The following is an 18,102-nucleotide window of genomic DNA, read 5'->3' on the forward strand; positions in this document are numbered from 1 at the left end:
CTCATCTCGGTGGGACTGAACGCATCGAAAACCGGAGACGGGAGCGAAGATTGCCCGGTTTGCGTCCTTTAGGAGCCTGAGACCGCGCGGAACGATGCTCAGAATGAGTCACTCCGCGGGGAACAGGACTTAAAAAGCTCCGGTCCATCCATCTGGACACTTTTTACTCTCACCCCTTCCCCTTTGATAGAAAGATAAGAATCCAGGCAGTCATCTTCCAGCTTACAGCCCTCTTTGGGCATCTAACCCCAGTTTAAAGACCAGTCTCGGTTTGATTTTAGCACGATGTGGAAGACCGGGATCCTCCTGCTGCTGTGGGTGTTTTTGGCGTCCGGCGAACTCCAACAAGAGACGGAGCCGCGGAGACTCCCACCCCCGGGAAAGTTGGATTTCGGTTATGTGCCTGCGGGAGTTTACGAGACTCTGGCCCATTACGAACCGGGACCCATAGGGATCTTGTTCCATATGGTGCACGTTTTTCTGCATGTCGTGCAACCGAACCCTTTCCCACAAGGTAAGCGTCCGCTGAATGAAAGCCCTGGGGGAGTTGACAGGGACTAACAGCAAAAACGATTTTCCAGGAGAATGCGTTTGGGAATGTCACTTTTGGAAACATTGAATTGGTCAAAGAAATTAGTTCTCATGAATGTTTGTGAATCAACGGTGCTTGTTTTAACGGATGATACCCGGCTTGTCTTCTGTCTCGTTGCGTAAAAAGGTGTCCATTCGGGGATTAGTAGCCCATTTATGCGTCACGTCCATCCATGCCGCGCGCGTTTTTGATTTGCGCGCAGAGCTGACAGCGCACTTGATAGGTGGTGTTTCCGCCTGCGGTGCACTTTGTGTTGGGAAAATGTCAGGATAATTATAATGAATGAAGCTCATGCTGACAGCCTCACGTGTTTAGTGGCTGGTTTACACACCGTTTTTTTGCCTGAGTGAGTGAGTGAGTGAGTGAGTGCTGATTGAATGAGTGAGTGTTGGTTTGAGCCCCAGACACCCAGAAAGCCTCAGCGCGCTTGGCTCTACATTTAGGCTAATACAATTAGAGCTGAATGCTTAACCATACACCCATGAGGTGTGTGTGTTTAATTGGGTGGTGGATGCTCAAAAGATGCGCTCCCGTCCATGCGTCACAGTCTGTGTCCATACCCTGTCGGAACATTTTGCAGATTAGCAGCTTTCTGAGTCACCTTGCTAATTGGGTAATCCCATAAACCCCTGCGCCATATGTTGTTGGCCTTTTAGCTCCCAGTTTGTCACTAGCACTCGGGGGCTTGTGGCCTAATCCTATGGACATGGAGGGAATTCATTCATTGGTGCACCCGCTACTTGATGCATTTCAGGGAATAGACATCATGTAGAAATTGATGGTTTGAACACAATACTTCAGCAGACAAACACTTTTGCATGATTGCAGTTTTGTCATTCTTTTGATTAGAAAGCCCCAGGGAATTCATTTTTAATTTTAGGTTCATCAGAATCTAGATGGCGTAAGCAAAAGGCCATCTGCTTATTAAGCAGCAGTGCATGCATGGCTATTTAGCAGGGTAAATCCAGTGATCTGTCAGGTCTGGTTTGATGAATACAGGCTGGTTTGCAGAGCTTGCCATTTCTATAACATGTTGCAGGAAGACCCTCTGTTGTGCCGTTTGTTGGCAAACATAACTTGAAATTACATCAAAATCTATGAGATAAGTAAAGAAAAGAATCTGCGAATAGTTTCCACTCCAGTGGTTTGTGACTGGAGGTGGTGCAGATGTCAGATTGGAGCTCTGTGTAATGCTGGGTGGATGTAGGTGTCTCTTTACTTCAGCCTGTGGTAAACTACAGCATTAGCCTTCCTCCAACAGACATTTAAGGACTTAATCATTGAATCCTCATGGAAAAAGGACAAAAACTATTTTTTCCTCTTGTAGTAAGTTGTTCTTCAAAGACAGTTTATCAAAATTGCATTTTGATTCAATAGCAACATCTCTTTTGAAATGTATGACATCAATACACTAGTCTCACAACAGATCCTCTTTTTTTTTTTTCTTGTTTTTTGACAAAAAACTCAAAGTCGGCTTACTATCCTAATTGTCTGAGCTTTGGATCTGTGGACATGTGAACTCAAAACCTGAATTTAGTTGCGGATATGTTTCCTTTGACAAGTGATACCAACTCAAGGTCCACTTACTTTAAAAAGCTAAAAAAATATTTTTAAATGAAGCTTGACTTGGTATTACTTTCTCAACTACTATTTTTAGGGTAAAAATGGGCTTCATTCAGGGTTCCAGTGGGGTTTAGGGGGTTAAGAGGCTGAACATGAACAACAGCTTCCCTGATCTAAGAGGCCGGGGACTTTTGTTGCATCTCTCTCTTCCTCGCTGCCTTTCGTCGCTCTACTGTTTGTAATAAAGGTTTTAAGTGACAAAGAAGAATAAACTAAGCTACAGATTAATGACATTTGAGCAAACTCAATATTCGGATAAAGACCACTTAATATGGTAGAAAACAAAAAAATAAGCACCACAAACATAATCCCATAAAGCTCACTGTTCTGTACTTTTTTGATGATTGATTAATCGGTTTGAGCAATTTCTTTTTAATAAAAAATAAAACAATCTCTGATTCCAGTTTCTTGTCTGTGGATTTTTTTTTCTAGTTTCTATCTTTGAGTTGTGGACCAAACACGTATTTGAGGATGTCATCTTGGGATTTAGAAAAACACTGATCAACATTTTTCACAATTTCCTGCCATTTTATTGACCAAACAACTTATCGATTAATCGTGAAAATAATCGACAGATTGACAATGAAAATAATCGTTAGTTGCAGCCCTAATCAGCTGCCTACAATATCTCTAAATCTCAAAACAAGCTGAAAGGAAAATATTGTTACACAACTGTGGTCAATACCGGCCTGATAGGTGTAACCATAGAAACAACTATTTTGCTGTGTAATTAGCGACACCCCAACATCACTTCTTCACAATCACTGTGATATTTTACATTGTGGAACATCTTTATAATCTCATGAATGTTTTATGCAGTCGACTGACACGTTCATTCTCTGCGTCTAGCTGGCTCCCAGTCCGTAGGAGGTGTTATTAGCAAAAAGCAACAAATGCCTATCCCCGACACCCACACGTAGAAAATGAACAGTGACATATTCTCTTTTGCTGTTTTCGCCGCAGTGGAAGCCTCACCTCCCTCCCTCCATCACACTATCACCAACACACAACTCTTACATGCCAATACACTGGCTGATGTACAGCTCATAAACTGTTTTAAGACATTAAATATATAACTTACAGCCCTCTCAGCTCTGATTGGTTGTTTACCTTATGGCATTAGGAGCACCAGGAGGATTCAGAGGAACAGGATTTTGTGTGGATGACAGTTGAAAATACAAGGAAGTAGACAGCCGGTCTGATTATAGTATTATTTATGTAGTTCTCTCTGCGAGGGGGATATTATTTTTAAAGACTGATCAAAAATAAAAAATAGAAACATTCTTAATGTTTTTTTGTTCGGTGTTTGTAGGTTTTTGTAGAACTTGACTGTAGGTGGACCCACATCAGTCACCACAAGGAATTTAAATTCTTCGTCCACTACTCTCCCTAAACTTATTAATAAGAACAACACATTTAAATTTAAACTTTCATTTTTCAAGTCTTTTAATTAATCTTGGTATAAGTCAGCCATCACTTGAGAATAGAGGTGCAGTAAGCTCCTTCTGCAGTTTGAATAGTATCAGTCCACGTCTGTGGGTGAGCATGGCTGTGTGGCTGATGCCAGCCACCTTCCTGCAGCAGCAGATCCCTGCTGGAAATGTTTCCTTATTGGTGACTGTATGTCCCCTCCTCGAGAAACCACACCTACAGATAACAGACGTCTGGTGAAAGTCTGGCATTAATTCAAGAGCAGCAACAGTTGCCAGGGAAACCAATCAGCAGCTATCATGGCCGGTGTGTTTTGGTTAATCTCGCTGGTTAAAATATGTCTCACTGCACCAGTGTGATGTGAGATAAAATAGATGAAATAGCTCAGGTTATACAACCTCGGACCATGTTTGTTATTTAACAGTCATCAAACAGGGAGTCCACAGCACAGAGACATAAAGGGACTTTGGTGTTCAGTGAAAGAAACAAACATGAAAGAAAGTAAAGAGGAACACTTCAAAAGATTTCTAACCAAGGACAAAGCAGAGACTTACGTTTTTCGTGATGTGCATCGGGGATTTACTGGAATTATAAAGTAGCAGATATTTGGGTTTGAAGTCTTTCATGTTCTAAAGAAGAAATATGGAAAATGAAAGAGCGTCTTTAAGGTAAAATGCTGATAAATCATAAAATCATAATCATAATCAAATCACAAATCAGTATATTTAGTTTAATATCAGTCCTTATACTTTGACCTCAAATGTTTTTGTCTCTCTTTCTACAACATGACTTAATGACTTCGCATACACACCAAGTGGCGTGTTATCTTTAAGCATTTTGAGCTATCTGCGTGTATGTCTACGCGACGGTTGCGTTTAGGAAACGAAACACGTGGGGCATGATCCCCGGTCTCATGGGTGAAAGTCCTGTGTTTTATCCATCCCCCCCCCCCTGGACCAACCTCCTTACGTGGATTTTCGCTCTTTCACACTACTCGCTAAAAAAAATGAGCTTAACTGTCCGTGACCTCCAAGTAAACCCCGGCATGGCTCATCGGATATAAAACTCAGGTGTAATAAAGAATCCACAACAATTTCACTAATTATTGTTTACACTCAGATACTGAAGTTTTGCAAATTAGAACATATCATAATTTATCTAATATATTCTGAAAGCCTATTAACATCAGCTCGCCCTAAACTAAACAAGAACCAAATTATAAGCATGGCAAATCACAGTTAGTGGATTAGACTGCACACAGGGCCTTTTAGCATTTTGCAGCTGAAGTGGAAATTTTAAAATAACTGATTGTGAAGAAATACTGCGTCAAAAATGTAATCTATTTGTAGAATCTGGTCTTCTTTAATTTATCCAACAAAAAAACGATTTTACTAGCATTGCATTAGTTGGTTAGACTTTCATTATGGAGCCAAAAAAGGAGTACTTTCATGTAGATGAGGGGAAGATTGTCAGGGTTTCACTTTAGTTTGGTTGTGTTGTTATAACCTTGAACGCAGTTATGGCCATAAACTCTCCAGGGCTTATTTTGACTGCACCAAAAAGCCATAATAAAATGTCTGTGTTAGATAATGAATTGGATGAGCCCAGAGGTCAACCATAGCACATGTGGATGACTGTTTAATGCTGCAGGCGCTGATACACTACAGCACGGTGGTAAAGTGATTAAAGAGGGTGTCCTTCAACTGGAAGGCCGGGGCTCGGGCCCAATGACAGCGAGCATCTGCTCTGCTGAAGTGTCCTTAAGCAACATACCGAGTGCCAGTGTGTTGCTGACCCTGCACTTTAACATCTCTGTGTATGACGGTCAAATCTTTAAGTTTGGAGTTTGTATACAGTGTCAGAAGAAAAGATGGAAATTAAGGCATGACTCACTTTTTCAGCCAGTTGCAAACATTTTCCTAATTAGAGATTTCTTCAGCTGCGGGCACATCTGTGTAGATTACCATCAGATGCTGTGATGAGCCCCCAAAAGGGCTTACATTTGCAATCAAAATGTTTGGCAGATCTGAATCATTTCTCCATTTATAATGTCAAAAAAAGAAAATACCAATGTCTTGAGAACCGTGTGTGCTAAAATGATTAACTGGTGCTTGTTTTTTTTTCTATTTTAGTCATTACCAATAACCTAATTATTCAGTACTGCAAGAAAATATATTGACAAAGTGGGGTACATACCATTATTGCAAGGGTGACAAGCTAAAAAGTATATCAGATGCATGTTTTTAACATCTCATACCAAATCAAAGTACCAACCGACTTTAGCATACCAACCCGCGACTATGTGTGCATGTCTTGCTGAGTAGGATGTTCTTGTTGCAGTGCGGGCTCAGATGCTTACGGTGCATGAGGTTAAAGGGTCAGGCCAATTTGAAATGTGAATACAGGGCCACTTGGATTTTGCTGGGCAGACAGCAGTTTGCAGACAGCTTGTCAGAGACGGCTTTGGCAGTTAAAGTAGACTCTAATGGTGCGTTCAGACATACCAGAGCCCTCTTGGGGGGGGACACAAGGGGACAAAAAGTGTTTGTACACCTTTAAGGACGAATTTTAGAAGTTATCATGGTGGGATAGTGGGAACAGTGAGCCGGAATCCTGAACTCAAAATTAAGCATGAAACAATGAAATATGTTCCTAAGGTTTACTGTTCATAACTAAGGTTTTACTGCTGCACTTTAGAACTTGCTTTAAGTTGAGACCTTAATGAAGATAAATAACAATTAATATGTTAACAACCAACAAAATCTAACTACAGCTCCCTTTAAAATTTCAGCCCAGCAGGTCCTGTGACACATTCTCATGTCTCAGCATATTGGTAATTGTTTGTAATCTTGAAATAAAAACATTTGCAAAAGTCAGCACAGCAATGTTGGCACATAATTGTAACTTGGTTCTATCCATCTGTGTTTTGTGCATTGCATTCCCACTAGATAAGCAGAGTCTGTATTTTACTTTAATTTACTGAAATTACCCTGGCATATGATGTCAAGGCTCTGTGAAAACGTTTATTTATAATCGCCAACGCAGCCAATACGACCCAATATATCAGAGATGCCGATTTGCAGGGGACTAATATTTTTCTCTGTGTTTGGGGATATATGGTAGTTAATTTGCAATGGAATTTGGTGTTTACGATAGCTTAATAAATTGAAAGTTGATCGTTGTTATGTCCCCTCAGTCTTCCCCTATATCAGTGGATGAATGACCCAACACGGTGGCCGCATACTGTTTATGTAGAAATACATATCTGATTAAATCACAATTGTTAGGCTGAGTGTTGTAATTAATCAACCTGGTATTAATTACCAACTGTTTGATGTATAGGCTGAGATTTAGTGGATAGGACAGTCTGAGGCTGCTATAACTGTTAGCAGCCTCCCATTTAGGCTAACGTTTGCTATCCATCGGTAGTAACTATCCCCAGCATCATTTACCACAGTGACTGAGAATATTCTCCTATCTTTTGAGCCTCATATATCAGTGTAAATGTCTCAGTTAACCCACTACACAACAACTGTTTGGCATTTTCCTGTTTCTCTCTTGATGTAGTGCAATTCTTTTCCTCAACTATGCTGGTCTGGTCTATGCCTGGAGCCGAAGCCCATCTATCAGGATCTGATTTAGTACATAGCAGGAAGACAAATCGGAGATCAGGGTTTTGGAGTGTATTGTTGGTGGCATAGTTATTCATTAAAAACGGTGTATCCAAAATTTGGAGCGATGTTACAATTCAACTGTTGTTTACGCTGTTGTCGTCTATGGGGAATGCAGGATTGTTTGATCTGTAATCAGCATTTCTTTGTTTAACCGCAATTAATTGTTAACATTAGCTAAGGTCCCAAGGGGTATGACTATCAATTTTATGTTTGTTTGGAAAAAATAAAAAAAAAATAAAAAAAAAGTAAGATAATAAAGAGGTATAGTTTACTTCATAGGCAGTGTACAGTGTTATTTCATTATCTGGGTCACATGACAGTGATAAAACCAAAAGATGTATCCCGTAATTCATTCAAAACCTTTTGTTTGAAAAAGTAATAAATATTTTTTTTTTTATTTGACTGAAAAAGAAAATGTTGTTATTTGCAATTATTTCTGAGACAATTGTACAGCTTAATGTGGAATTATTACAGCTCCAACAAGCAGCTTGCTAAAATTAATGATTCTGTTATCCTCTTGGGAGGACAGTCTCGCATTTTAATATTAAAACATTGACAATCCATATTTCATATTCATGTTTTTGTCTACAGGCAGGCTAAAATGTGGCCAATATTAGCTGACACACATACGAAATATTCACATTAATTATCAGATTTATTTTCTTAGAACCTTTTATCATATCTCAAACAGTGGTTCTTTTTGGCCAATTGAATGTCGACAAATGCGGACACCCAGAGACAATGGGATCATGTTGCTGTTTCTCCATTATTCTGTAGGACAGAATAGCTGCCCTAAGGCCAAAAACACAAACATGTTTGGATGTCCATGTCCTCAATATTTTAAACTTTTCTCAGCTTCCATCTGTTACTAAACAAGATCAAATGTAATAGAGAGAGGATTCATTGAAGTCCTCCAGGCCAATTAATATGATGCCATTTAATTATCTGACCATCAAACCAAACAGACATTATTGTGCTCTTTCACAAATCGTAAATGTACTGTATAAACAAATGACATGCATAAAAACTGATCATCTTTGTAAGCTCCCATGCCCAACCAAGTCATACTGTAGTATCATCTGGACGACAGAACTGATGTATACGGTTCCTCTGCAATGTTTGTGTGTTGTCAGATGCAGTCATGTCATTGCACTGACAGTGATGGGCCTTGGTACTGGGACGCTGCAGGACACTAACCGGACTAGCCTTCTTGGCCTACAACATAATGTCAGCTGATTACCAGAGGCAATTAACACTGCTATCACCAGTGACTACGTTAAGAAATGACAGACATTTTGGACATTACTGGAATGTCTTAATATCTTTTTGCCCATATTTTACAGGTGTTTTATCATCTGGAGGTTAAAAAAAGAAAAGAAAAAAATATTTCGTTATCCAAGAAATGCTGGCTGAACTCCAGGCTCCGAAGCAATTCAAACAGTTCCACATATTCACACTGTTGGTGGAGCCCACCACTACTATTGAATCATACACTGCTGGCCTCTGACAGGGTCTAGTTAAAGATTCAAAAATAATGTCTCTGCATTTGGCATCAGGATGATCTCATGGAATTGGTGTGCCAGCCACTAAACGTTAAATGGATTACTCAATAGGATTACATGGTGCAGGCAATTCTGATACTGAAAAGATAAAAGTGTTTGCATGTCTAACTTTTCTTTTTTTCCTTTTCTTGGTGAAGTCTTTCATAATCCAACGTAACAACAGCAGTCACATCCCCAGATGCACCACACAGGGTGACTTTCTAATTCCATTCAGGAAAAGCACATTTGGTCAATTATCATTTTCTGTTACGGCAATACAAAACTGGAATTCACTGCCCACTTCTATTAAAGATATCCATACATATTCCACCTTTTCAACACACCTTAAAACATGGCTGTCCGATAACTATAACTATCCACAATCTGTCAGATGCGATGTGTGTTTGATGTAACAATCATTGTTGCTGTCGTTCCATCTCTGCTGCTTGTCTCCATATTATGTCTTGCGTGCTTTCAATCTGGCCTCTGCGACTATTCTCCTTTCTCTTGTCTCCTTTGTATTGTCTTTACTGCATTATATGTTTTTGCCATCATCTGTGCTTGCTTGTTAGTGCATGCTTGTTTGTGTGCCACTTGTTTGTATGTATTGATCCTTTTTGCTTTGGACTGCTGTCATTATAGACGTAATGCCATTTTAATTTGTTAACCATTCTTCAACTGGTAGGGGACTACAGCTGGAAATTAGACGTGGAGGCTAAAGCTGCTCCTTTTACTGTTAAGTAAATTAAGGGGGACTGTCCACAATATTATAAACTAATAAACTAAACAATGGCTTCCGTAATGAAACTCACCAGAAACTCCAGTTGTTTTAGTTATTTTGCTACAGTCTCTCTTTTTCCTCTTATCTGTATATTTCTGAAGTAGATTCCTAAAGCCCCACTAAGTCAATTTGTCCATCAGCAGAAATTATTATCAACATCTTTTTTGATAATTCATTAATTGTTAAAAAGTTATCAGGTTAAACTGCTAAAAATCCCAACATCGCAAATATGAGGCTATACAATGTTGTATGGTTTTATATCATTGTGCATTTTCACATATTTGAGAGTGACATTCTGGCTGTTGTGAGAAACATGTAAAGGATTATTTTTCAATTTTTTTCTGACTTCATATAGTCCAAACACTTGATAAATTAATTAAAAAAGGCAGATTACTAGAAAAAGAAAATTATGATCATTTGCATCATCATATTCTTTACTGTTCATGTGCCTTTTGCATTAATGTATCAAAAACTGGCATTTAATATGTGATTTTGTCACATAAGATAAGATAAGATAAGATAATTTGTTTATTAGTCCCCAATGGGGAAATTACTGCACTACACTCTGTGTACACACTTTTTTTTTTTTGTTAGTACTCACACACAGGCCTGAAATACACACACATGCTCAGGACCTATACATGCACTATACATGGAGAGATGTCAGAGTGAGTGGGCTGCCAGCTGAACCAGCGCCCTGAGCGGTCGGGGGGTACGGTGCCTTGCTCAAGGGCACCTGGCAGTGCCCAGGAGGTGAACTGGCATCTCTCCAGCCACCAATCCACGCTCCATGGTCCAATCCATGGTCCATACGGGGATTTGAACCAGTGACCCTCCGGTTCCCAACCCAACTCCCTATGGACTGAGCTACTGCCACCACCCCACATACAACTTTTTGTGGTGGAGGAACATAATCTTTATTTTATTATATTCATTTTCTTTATTATTTTGCTATATAATTAATGTTACACTGTTTTGCAGTTGGCTTTTAGTTGTTAGAGGAGAGAAACATGCTTTTTATTTCCACCCAAGAGATTTTCTTGCAGGTTAAAGAAACAATCTCGCAGGTTCTCACATCACATACTGGCTTCTATTACATGTAAGCTGCGGCTGCCCCAGCTTTGTGAGAAAAGATCACGCTGCATAATCAGAACACAAAAAGAAACATTGTACAGCACTTTAATTCCTTGCCTGCAGCTCCAGGCCTGTGAAAATATATCAAAATAGCCTTTAGCTACATGTTGTTACTCCTGAAATGGATCCACAAATCTGGGATTAGTCTTTCTGAAGGCTCAGCCAGCCAGACGTGGTGGCCAGTTGTAAATTAACCGCTTCCGTTTTCCATATAGTCATTTAAATATGCGGCAAATCCACAAACACATATTTTAAGTAATACAAAACAAACAATTCTAAGACCACCTGAAGGACAGATGAAACATTATCATTTGCTAAAATGGGCATGATGTTACTAAATTGAAATGACACGTGCATGTGCTTAAATGAATTGATTTAATGGAGTAGACAGCTAGAGAAAGGTAGCAGCTGAACATCAAAAAAGCTTTTTTTAAAGTTAAGATGGTGGACAGGCAGTTTACCCTCCGCCAACAACCAGGAGCTCAACACCACTTCAGCTTCAAAGAGGAAAGGTTTCCCTCACCTTCAACTAGCAAAAAACTTGAATACACCAAGTAAAAGATCCAGGAGATGTCAGTTTATGTGACATTTAAATGGGCAGTTAAATGAAGACTCATCCTAAATTACGGCTTTGTTAAATTTGTTGTAGTTTTATTGAGCCATTACAGTCCATAAAGCTTTCATGTCTCCATGTTCATGTATCACCATGTATGACACTTTTATTGTTTATGGAGATTATAAAACGTTTGTTTATGTATAAGAGACAATGAAAAGAGTCAGAGGTCAAATGTCTGTCACAAGAGTGCTTGTATCAAGATTTGAATCCTTCAGCAAAACCCCAGAACCTTCCAGGCTGCGTTCAAGAACCCACTCATTATTGAAACAATGCACTGCTCCGACGAGGTGGGGGTGCCCACGCAAAGAACTTGTAACATTAACTCTATATTTCTACTTTGTTATGTAAAATTACTTCACGGTTTTCACAACAAAAACTAAAATGATGGCTGGCATTATGCTACTAATACCAATATACTAATAACTAATAGCATAAACAGCAGTGTAGTGTTACATCTCATAAGCCTTCAAAATTATAAATCTATTGCTACTAACTGGACACCCCTGTATTTCATTGCCTCTCCGGTACCCAAATCAACACCCTAACACCAATCTGAGTACTATAATGGAGTGAAAAGTGATGCATCTGATTTAGACAGCTTGCTCCACCAGGGGCTGGCATATCAGCAGTATAAGTAAGTGGAGTTAAGAGCTATGGCATTGAGATTGTTCAAAGTTTTATACATTTCAAGGTAATATTATAATGCCACCATTAGCTTAAGCTCCCAGCTATCTGACAGAGCGGGTGACAAATGTGCCAATGCCACACCAAGTGAAGGCACAGGTAGAGATGGAAATTAAAAGATCACTGAAGCAAGAAAGGCTGTGAAGAGATCAGCTTATTTAAAGAAGCAAGACAGAAAAATGGAAAGGGAAAAGAAAGAGAGGACGTGTGTTGGAGCTGCCACTTCCCCGGGTGCTGCTAAAGCCTTGTCTCATTCGGGGACATCATATTTGGGTCAGGCCTGGTTAGCCAAGCAGGAGAGGCGAGGGCAAGGCGAAGCGAGTGGCTCAGTCCTGCTGAATGGATGGCAAGTCATGCATTCTCTGTCCCCTTGTTCCGCTTCATTGGTGAGTGCAGTGGTGCCCGCTACGACTCTGGAGACATGCAGAGTTGTAATTGCAGATGTGCGGCGGTTAGGGGTCAACCTGCCAACCCGGGATATAACTACTCTAAACGTCCTTCCTCTTTCAACGTGCAGTTTAGCCTTGATGCCGCCCATCACACCTCTTCACAAGATGCTTGTAGCCTTTACTCAGCGGTGCAGAGATAGTTCCCCTGAATAGGATGTGTCACAGGAACATGGTTGGGTCACATTTTGGGCCCGTAATAGCTAAAGTGTGCTTGATCAGAAAAGTAGCATTGATCTTAAGGTGATATTTCCAACCAGCCCTGGTTGATTTTATCACATGTATAAGGATGAGTAGTAGTGTTTAGTTTATTGGAGTTTATCAATACTGGTACTGCTGTTAAGATACGTTTCTGTCCTCTTACCGATGTCCTCATTTGCTTTAATGGGATCAAAACCTAAAACTAGGTGCACCAGTAATCAATGTGCAGTTTATTAATTTAGTGATCATGACCTACTGTTAATTGTTGTTTTCCAGGAGGGAGAGAGAATAAGAGTGTAAGAAAAAAACAGAAAGGCTTTCTAGGTAATAACATCTGCTACACGGCTAAAATAAGCTTCTCCTAAGGAAGTTTTGCACCAGACAATAGAATTTCTCCTTTTGTTAACTGTAGGCAGATAGTCAGATTGTCTCCTCGGAGTGGTCTGCAGGTCACAGTTCCTGTCTCTCATTGTCACCTTTGCAGCCTGGCTTCAGTCTCAATTATCTGACAGTAATCTGGGAAGTTTTACCTTGGCAGGACTGCAGAGCCAATCCTCTTGACTGTCTGTCCATCAGTCAACGTGCTGACCAGACTGCTTGGCCTTTTGTCTCTGGACTCTAAAATAACTTGTTAGCCCAAAGGTTAGAGTAGAAAACTTGAAGCAAGAAGATCAGGATGCAATAGTTAGACTCCAAGAAGATTTAGTGAATGGCTGAGCAAACAGATAATGTTGATTTACTGGATTTCTTACTTCTTTTAAAGGTGATCTAGGTGATCTGATCTATGTAGCATTTTCCGGTTCATATTTGTATTTTGTGTTTGTACTAGAACATGTTTACACACTTAAATGTTCAAGCCCCCCTCCCAAAAAGCCAGTCTATAAAGCAGCAAAATGCGTCAATGTTGACAATAGCTTAAAAAAAATACACTCCAGTACTGCCTACCTGGAGCAGTATACCCATTATAGTAGGCCTGAGAAGGCTGACTCTGTGTTACGTGACACCGATCTGATTGTAGAAAAAACTGTTGAAACTAGAGCGTTCAGAACAGTGGGAAATCATAACGTTTTAGCTTGCGGGGATTTCTCTGAAATACGTTTACCTCATTATTTGAAGCTATTGCCACGTTTAACACGAAAATCTGACATTATGACATTATAGATATGACAGAAAATACGGACATGCATAACAGTTCAACGTTAACTCTTACTAGACATACAGTAGTACACATTAAAATAATGTGAACTCATCAAACTGCTCGGCAATATGTCTGCATAGGTTTATCTTGTTCATTCAGGAAGTACAACGTCAAACTACAATGAATTTGTTTCTGAGTTTCTAAAGAACCCAGTCCAACTATCCAGTCCATGTGGCTCATACTGGGGTATTTTAATAACGTAAAAGGTCTTTTACATGTTTATGCAATGTATCTTCCAACCACATTTAAAGCCAGAAATGTTAAAGTGCTCATATTATGCTCAATTTCAGTTGAAAATTATTTAGAGGTTATATCAGAATAGGTTTACATGTTTCATTTTTAAAAAACACTATATTTTTGTTGTACTGCACATTGCTGCAGCTCTTCTTTCCAGCATGTGTGTTGAGCTCTGTGTTTTAGCTACAAAGTAAGGCATCACACTTTTATTCCATCTTCGTTGGGAGTTGCATATGCGCAGTAGCTACTAGCCTGATCAGTCTTTAAGAGCTCTTTGGCTTTTGTTTGTTTCTGTATTTTTGACGCAATCAGTCATAAAATGGGGATACGGGTGAAAACACCTCAAATGCATTAGTGTGGCCTTTCACTCATATTTACACACCAATAGCAATGGAAGTAGTCCAAATCCTTTAACTTTAACTCTATCACCTGCACACAGCTGGCAAAAACGCTGTGATTGGGAGATTTTGGGTATCTTAAAAGTTAGAAAAATTGTCAAACGCAGCCCCTCCCAATCTCAACATCCTAAATGTGTGGAGCGAGGGGCTTTCAGGGGGGTTTTCAGGGGTTTTCCAGATGGTTTGGCAGTCCGACAAACACTTCGAATCATACTGAGATGCTAATGTAATTAGCATTAGGTAATTTAAATGCAGTCCATAGAATAACAAATTTAGGACGGACAGGAAGTCAGACGTCTGAAAAACTCATAATGATGCCAAATTACAAGCATTTGTCCTGAAAATTAGACTAAATCAGAGTTTTAAAAGTTAAACCCCAATAAAACATTTAATGCTGAACGTTGTGAAGGACTATTTTGATGTTCCAACAGATGGACTGTTAAGTCCGTAGCCTAAATCATTTCTGCATTATTAGATTAAAAAACTAAGCGTTTTGCAGTTTGTCTACAGGAAAGAATTTCACATTTCGCACAGAAGGGAGGTAGACGTCAGAAAGTTTCTTTAGTCTTTATTTCTATATGTTCGTTATGTTCATTGACAAAACTAATACATTTTAATGTTGAGTTTTGACTTTCGTGTGTTTTACCGTTGCTGCTTGTTGACACTAAATGTAATGTACTGGAGGCTAAGTCCAAAGGGGCCACATTACCACACACACCCCCAACTCCCCTGTCCCAAATTTAATTCACACTCTCCGAGTTTTTTTGCAAAGCCAATCTACGGCTCCGTAAACCCCTGTCTGATCATGTGCCAATCACAGTTGTTCCTTGCATTAAGCAGCTTAGTTTCTATATGTAGACAATTACAGAGGAGAGAGTAGCGTAGGGGTCTAGGGTGCTAGTTAGTGTCTGTTGGCTCACAGGGCTCTATGGTGCGAGTAACATTTTTCCTAGGTTGCACCGGTGCACCTAATGTCCTCGCATCCGCTGCCTCTACACAAACAGAACAATGCTGTTTGAATCGATATGGTTTAATTTTGCTTTACATGAACCATTTCTTCTGTAAAGCCGTGTCTGTTTGGATCTCTCCTCCTACTCTCTGCGCAGCCCCGCCCCCATTCACTCACACACGACTCCCCAAGAACATGGAGAGAGACAGCGGTGGCAGCAGTGGCAGCGGTGGCAGCTGCAACAACGCCGGTCCACACCTCTGACATTTGTTCACAGTTTTGTTATTAACACAGCTGTATATTGTTAAGCATTAGAGGCAAACTTGTATTTGTACCAGTGTTTCCGCTTGTAACTCTGCAACACAGAAAAAGTTATTGAATGCAACTAACTTTACTTGGTAGAGTAATAGCGTGTGAGACAGAGCCTGCTGGACCTGGGTGAGAGATGTGACCCATGGCCAGAATATCTTAGTTCATAAAAAAGCAGCGGAGTGACGATACAGACATTTCATACACACCACGTGTGTAACCCCGCTGCCCCGCCATTCGACCTGTGCTCATGATAATGAGTCATAATGAGTCAGCACTCCCTCTGTTAGTAGCATACGTCCATCACACTCTCTCTCCCTAGCTCTTTTAAACAGTTATAGTTGAAAACAAGGGAAGGAGCTTTCTCAGAGATACATTTTTTTGCTAGGCTATTTCATTTACATAAGAGGAATGTAACACAATATGGATGTGACGGCAGTTATAAATAGCCTATGTGACAAGAATTTTTGTTTTGGTTAAAATAAAAAATAATTGTGATCTCAAAATTGATCAAAATAATCGTGATTATCATTTTGGCCATAATCGTGCAGCCCTAATGCCATATGAACATTTACCTGATAAACCTGGATGATGTTGGTCTCAATATTGTCAAGATATAACTAACAAATTGTCCGGTCCAATTAAATGAGAACAGAGTAACCTGAAGCCTGAAACCGAATACATGACCAATAAAAATGGATTGAAATTATAAAAATATCAATGTAGATAAATACGCAAGAAAATCAGAGGATCCCTTTTTAATTTTAATTTTTGAATTGAAAGACTGGGTTGTTAACAGTTCTGTAATGAACAACCATCTGCAGAATACTAATCATCTTAGTGACTGCTGAGAAATACACAGTGTGACACACAGAAGACTATACTGTATGCTTCTCTGCAAGCACATCAGTCTACTTTATGTTTATCATACAGAGCCCCAGTACACAGGTTTATATTGCCATTTCTTGAAGATTGGCAATATAAAAAGATTTAAGATTGAGGTCCCTGTGCAATATAACGTTATTTATTAGTGTCTGTTGCCATGTTGCCCAGATTTATTTTTATCTGTGGTGCGCATTAAGTGTGTTTGCTTCTACCTCTGTCATGCATTTTTACCTTTTTCTGTCATGCATTTTTACATCAATGTGATTTCCACTTGAGGGCAGGCTGTCATGTTTATTAACATACTAAATGTGAACACTGGATTGTATTTACAGTACAACATTATGGATGTATTGGTGCATGTGTGCAGGGGATATACATGGATGTTAAGTTTGTTTTCTATGTGCGTGTCTTACTCATGTGCTCATCTGGCTTCTGTGTGAAACAGAGTTAAGTGGAGTGTAGGACCTCAGCTGTATATGTAGCTTCAACTGTTTACAAAGTGCTCCTCATACACCCAAGCATATACATTTACTGTATGTACACGGATGGAAAAAGCATTTCACGCTTTAACATAAATATCTTGCAAAGTGCCAAGATTGAAACCACAGGGATATTCCTTTTTAACTGAAATGTGAAGGATAACTTTCTCATGGCAGATTAAGACCAAGTAATACCTTTTGTATTATTTATACCATCATGGATACCAAAAAGGAGGCACATTCAACCTCTCACTTTAATCCTGCAAATGTAATTGGTGGGAATATTGTTACCAAGTGATCAAGGTAAAAGATTAACAGTTTTAAATTAAATAATTTTGCACCGTGTAGTTTTGTAAGTGTGTGTGTGTGTGTGTGTGTGTTTGTGTGTTTGTGTGTTTGTGTGTGTGTGTGTGTGTCCTCTTGTGTGTGTCTGTTAGTTTTGTAAAGTTAAGCCTAATTCTTTCTCCATAGATACAGATTCTATGGTAACAGAGTGTTTACCTTGTGCGGAGGTGTTTTTACACCAAGCTCATGGGAAGTAAGCTCTGATACACTCTGTCAGGGGACACGGACACAAACACACACACACACACACACACACACACGGCTGTTCTTCTTTATCAAAAGCATTTAAGTTAAATGTCGAGTCACTAACATGTCAACATTCACTGGAAGACATTTACCAAAACAGGATCTAATGCGATTTAGTTTTAACCACATTTTTAGTACTATCAAGATAATATAATTTGAATGTCAGGGGTACAACAGCATTAGTTTGTTGTTATGAGGTAGCAGTAGGTATTGTAGCAATTGATTTCAATATCTTAGATTGTTTGCATCATATTGATCCAAACTATAAGCCAGTCAGTAGGTTATCTAAGACCCATTACATCTACGGGTGAACATACATTTTTTACAATCATC

The 18,102-nt window shown here is 39.5% G+C and overlaps 1 protein-coding gene across 38 annotated transcripts in view; it reads left to right on the plus strand.

Annotated features, from left to right (window-relative positions):
- Positions 1-6: 6 nt before the first annotated feature.
- The window catches only part of prom1a (prominin 1a), a 73,489-nt gene continuing 55,393 nt past the window's right edge, over positions 7-18,102 (plus strand). For all 38 annotated transcript variants that reach the window (XR_004658362.1, XR_004658364.1, XR_004658372.1 and 35 more), the window contains exon 1: positions 7-514. Coding sequence is in view for 26 of the 38 variants with exons in the window: in XM_034884476.1 (XP_034740367.1) it covers positions 286-514 (229 nt within the window). In the remaining 12 variants the exon portion in view is untranslated. The remainder of the gene's footprint in view (positions 515-18,102) is intronic.

The sequence above is a fragment of the Etheostoma cragini genome, chromosome 10 (assembly GCF_013103735.1).
Source record: "Etheostoma cragini isolate CJK2018 chromosome 10, CSU_Ecrag_1.0, whole genome shotgun sequence".
NCBI lineage: Eukaryota > Metazoa > Chordata > Actinopteri > Perciformes > Percidae > Etheostoma > Etheostoma cragini.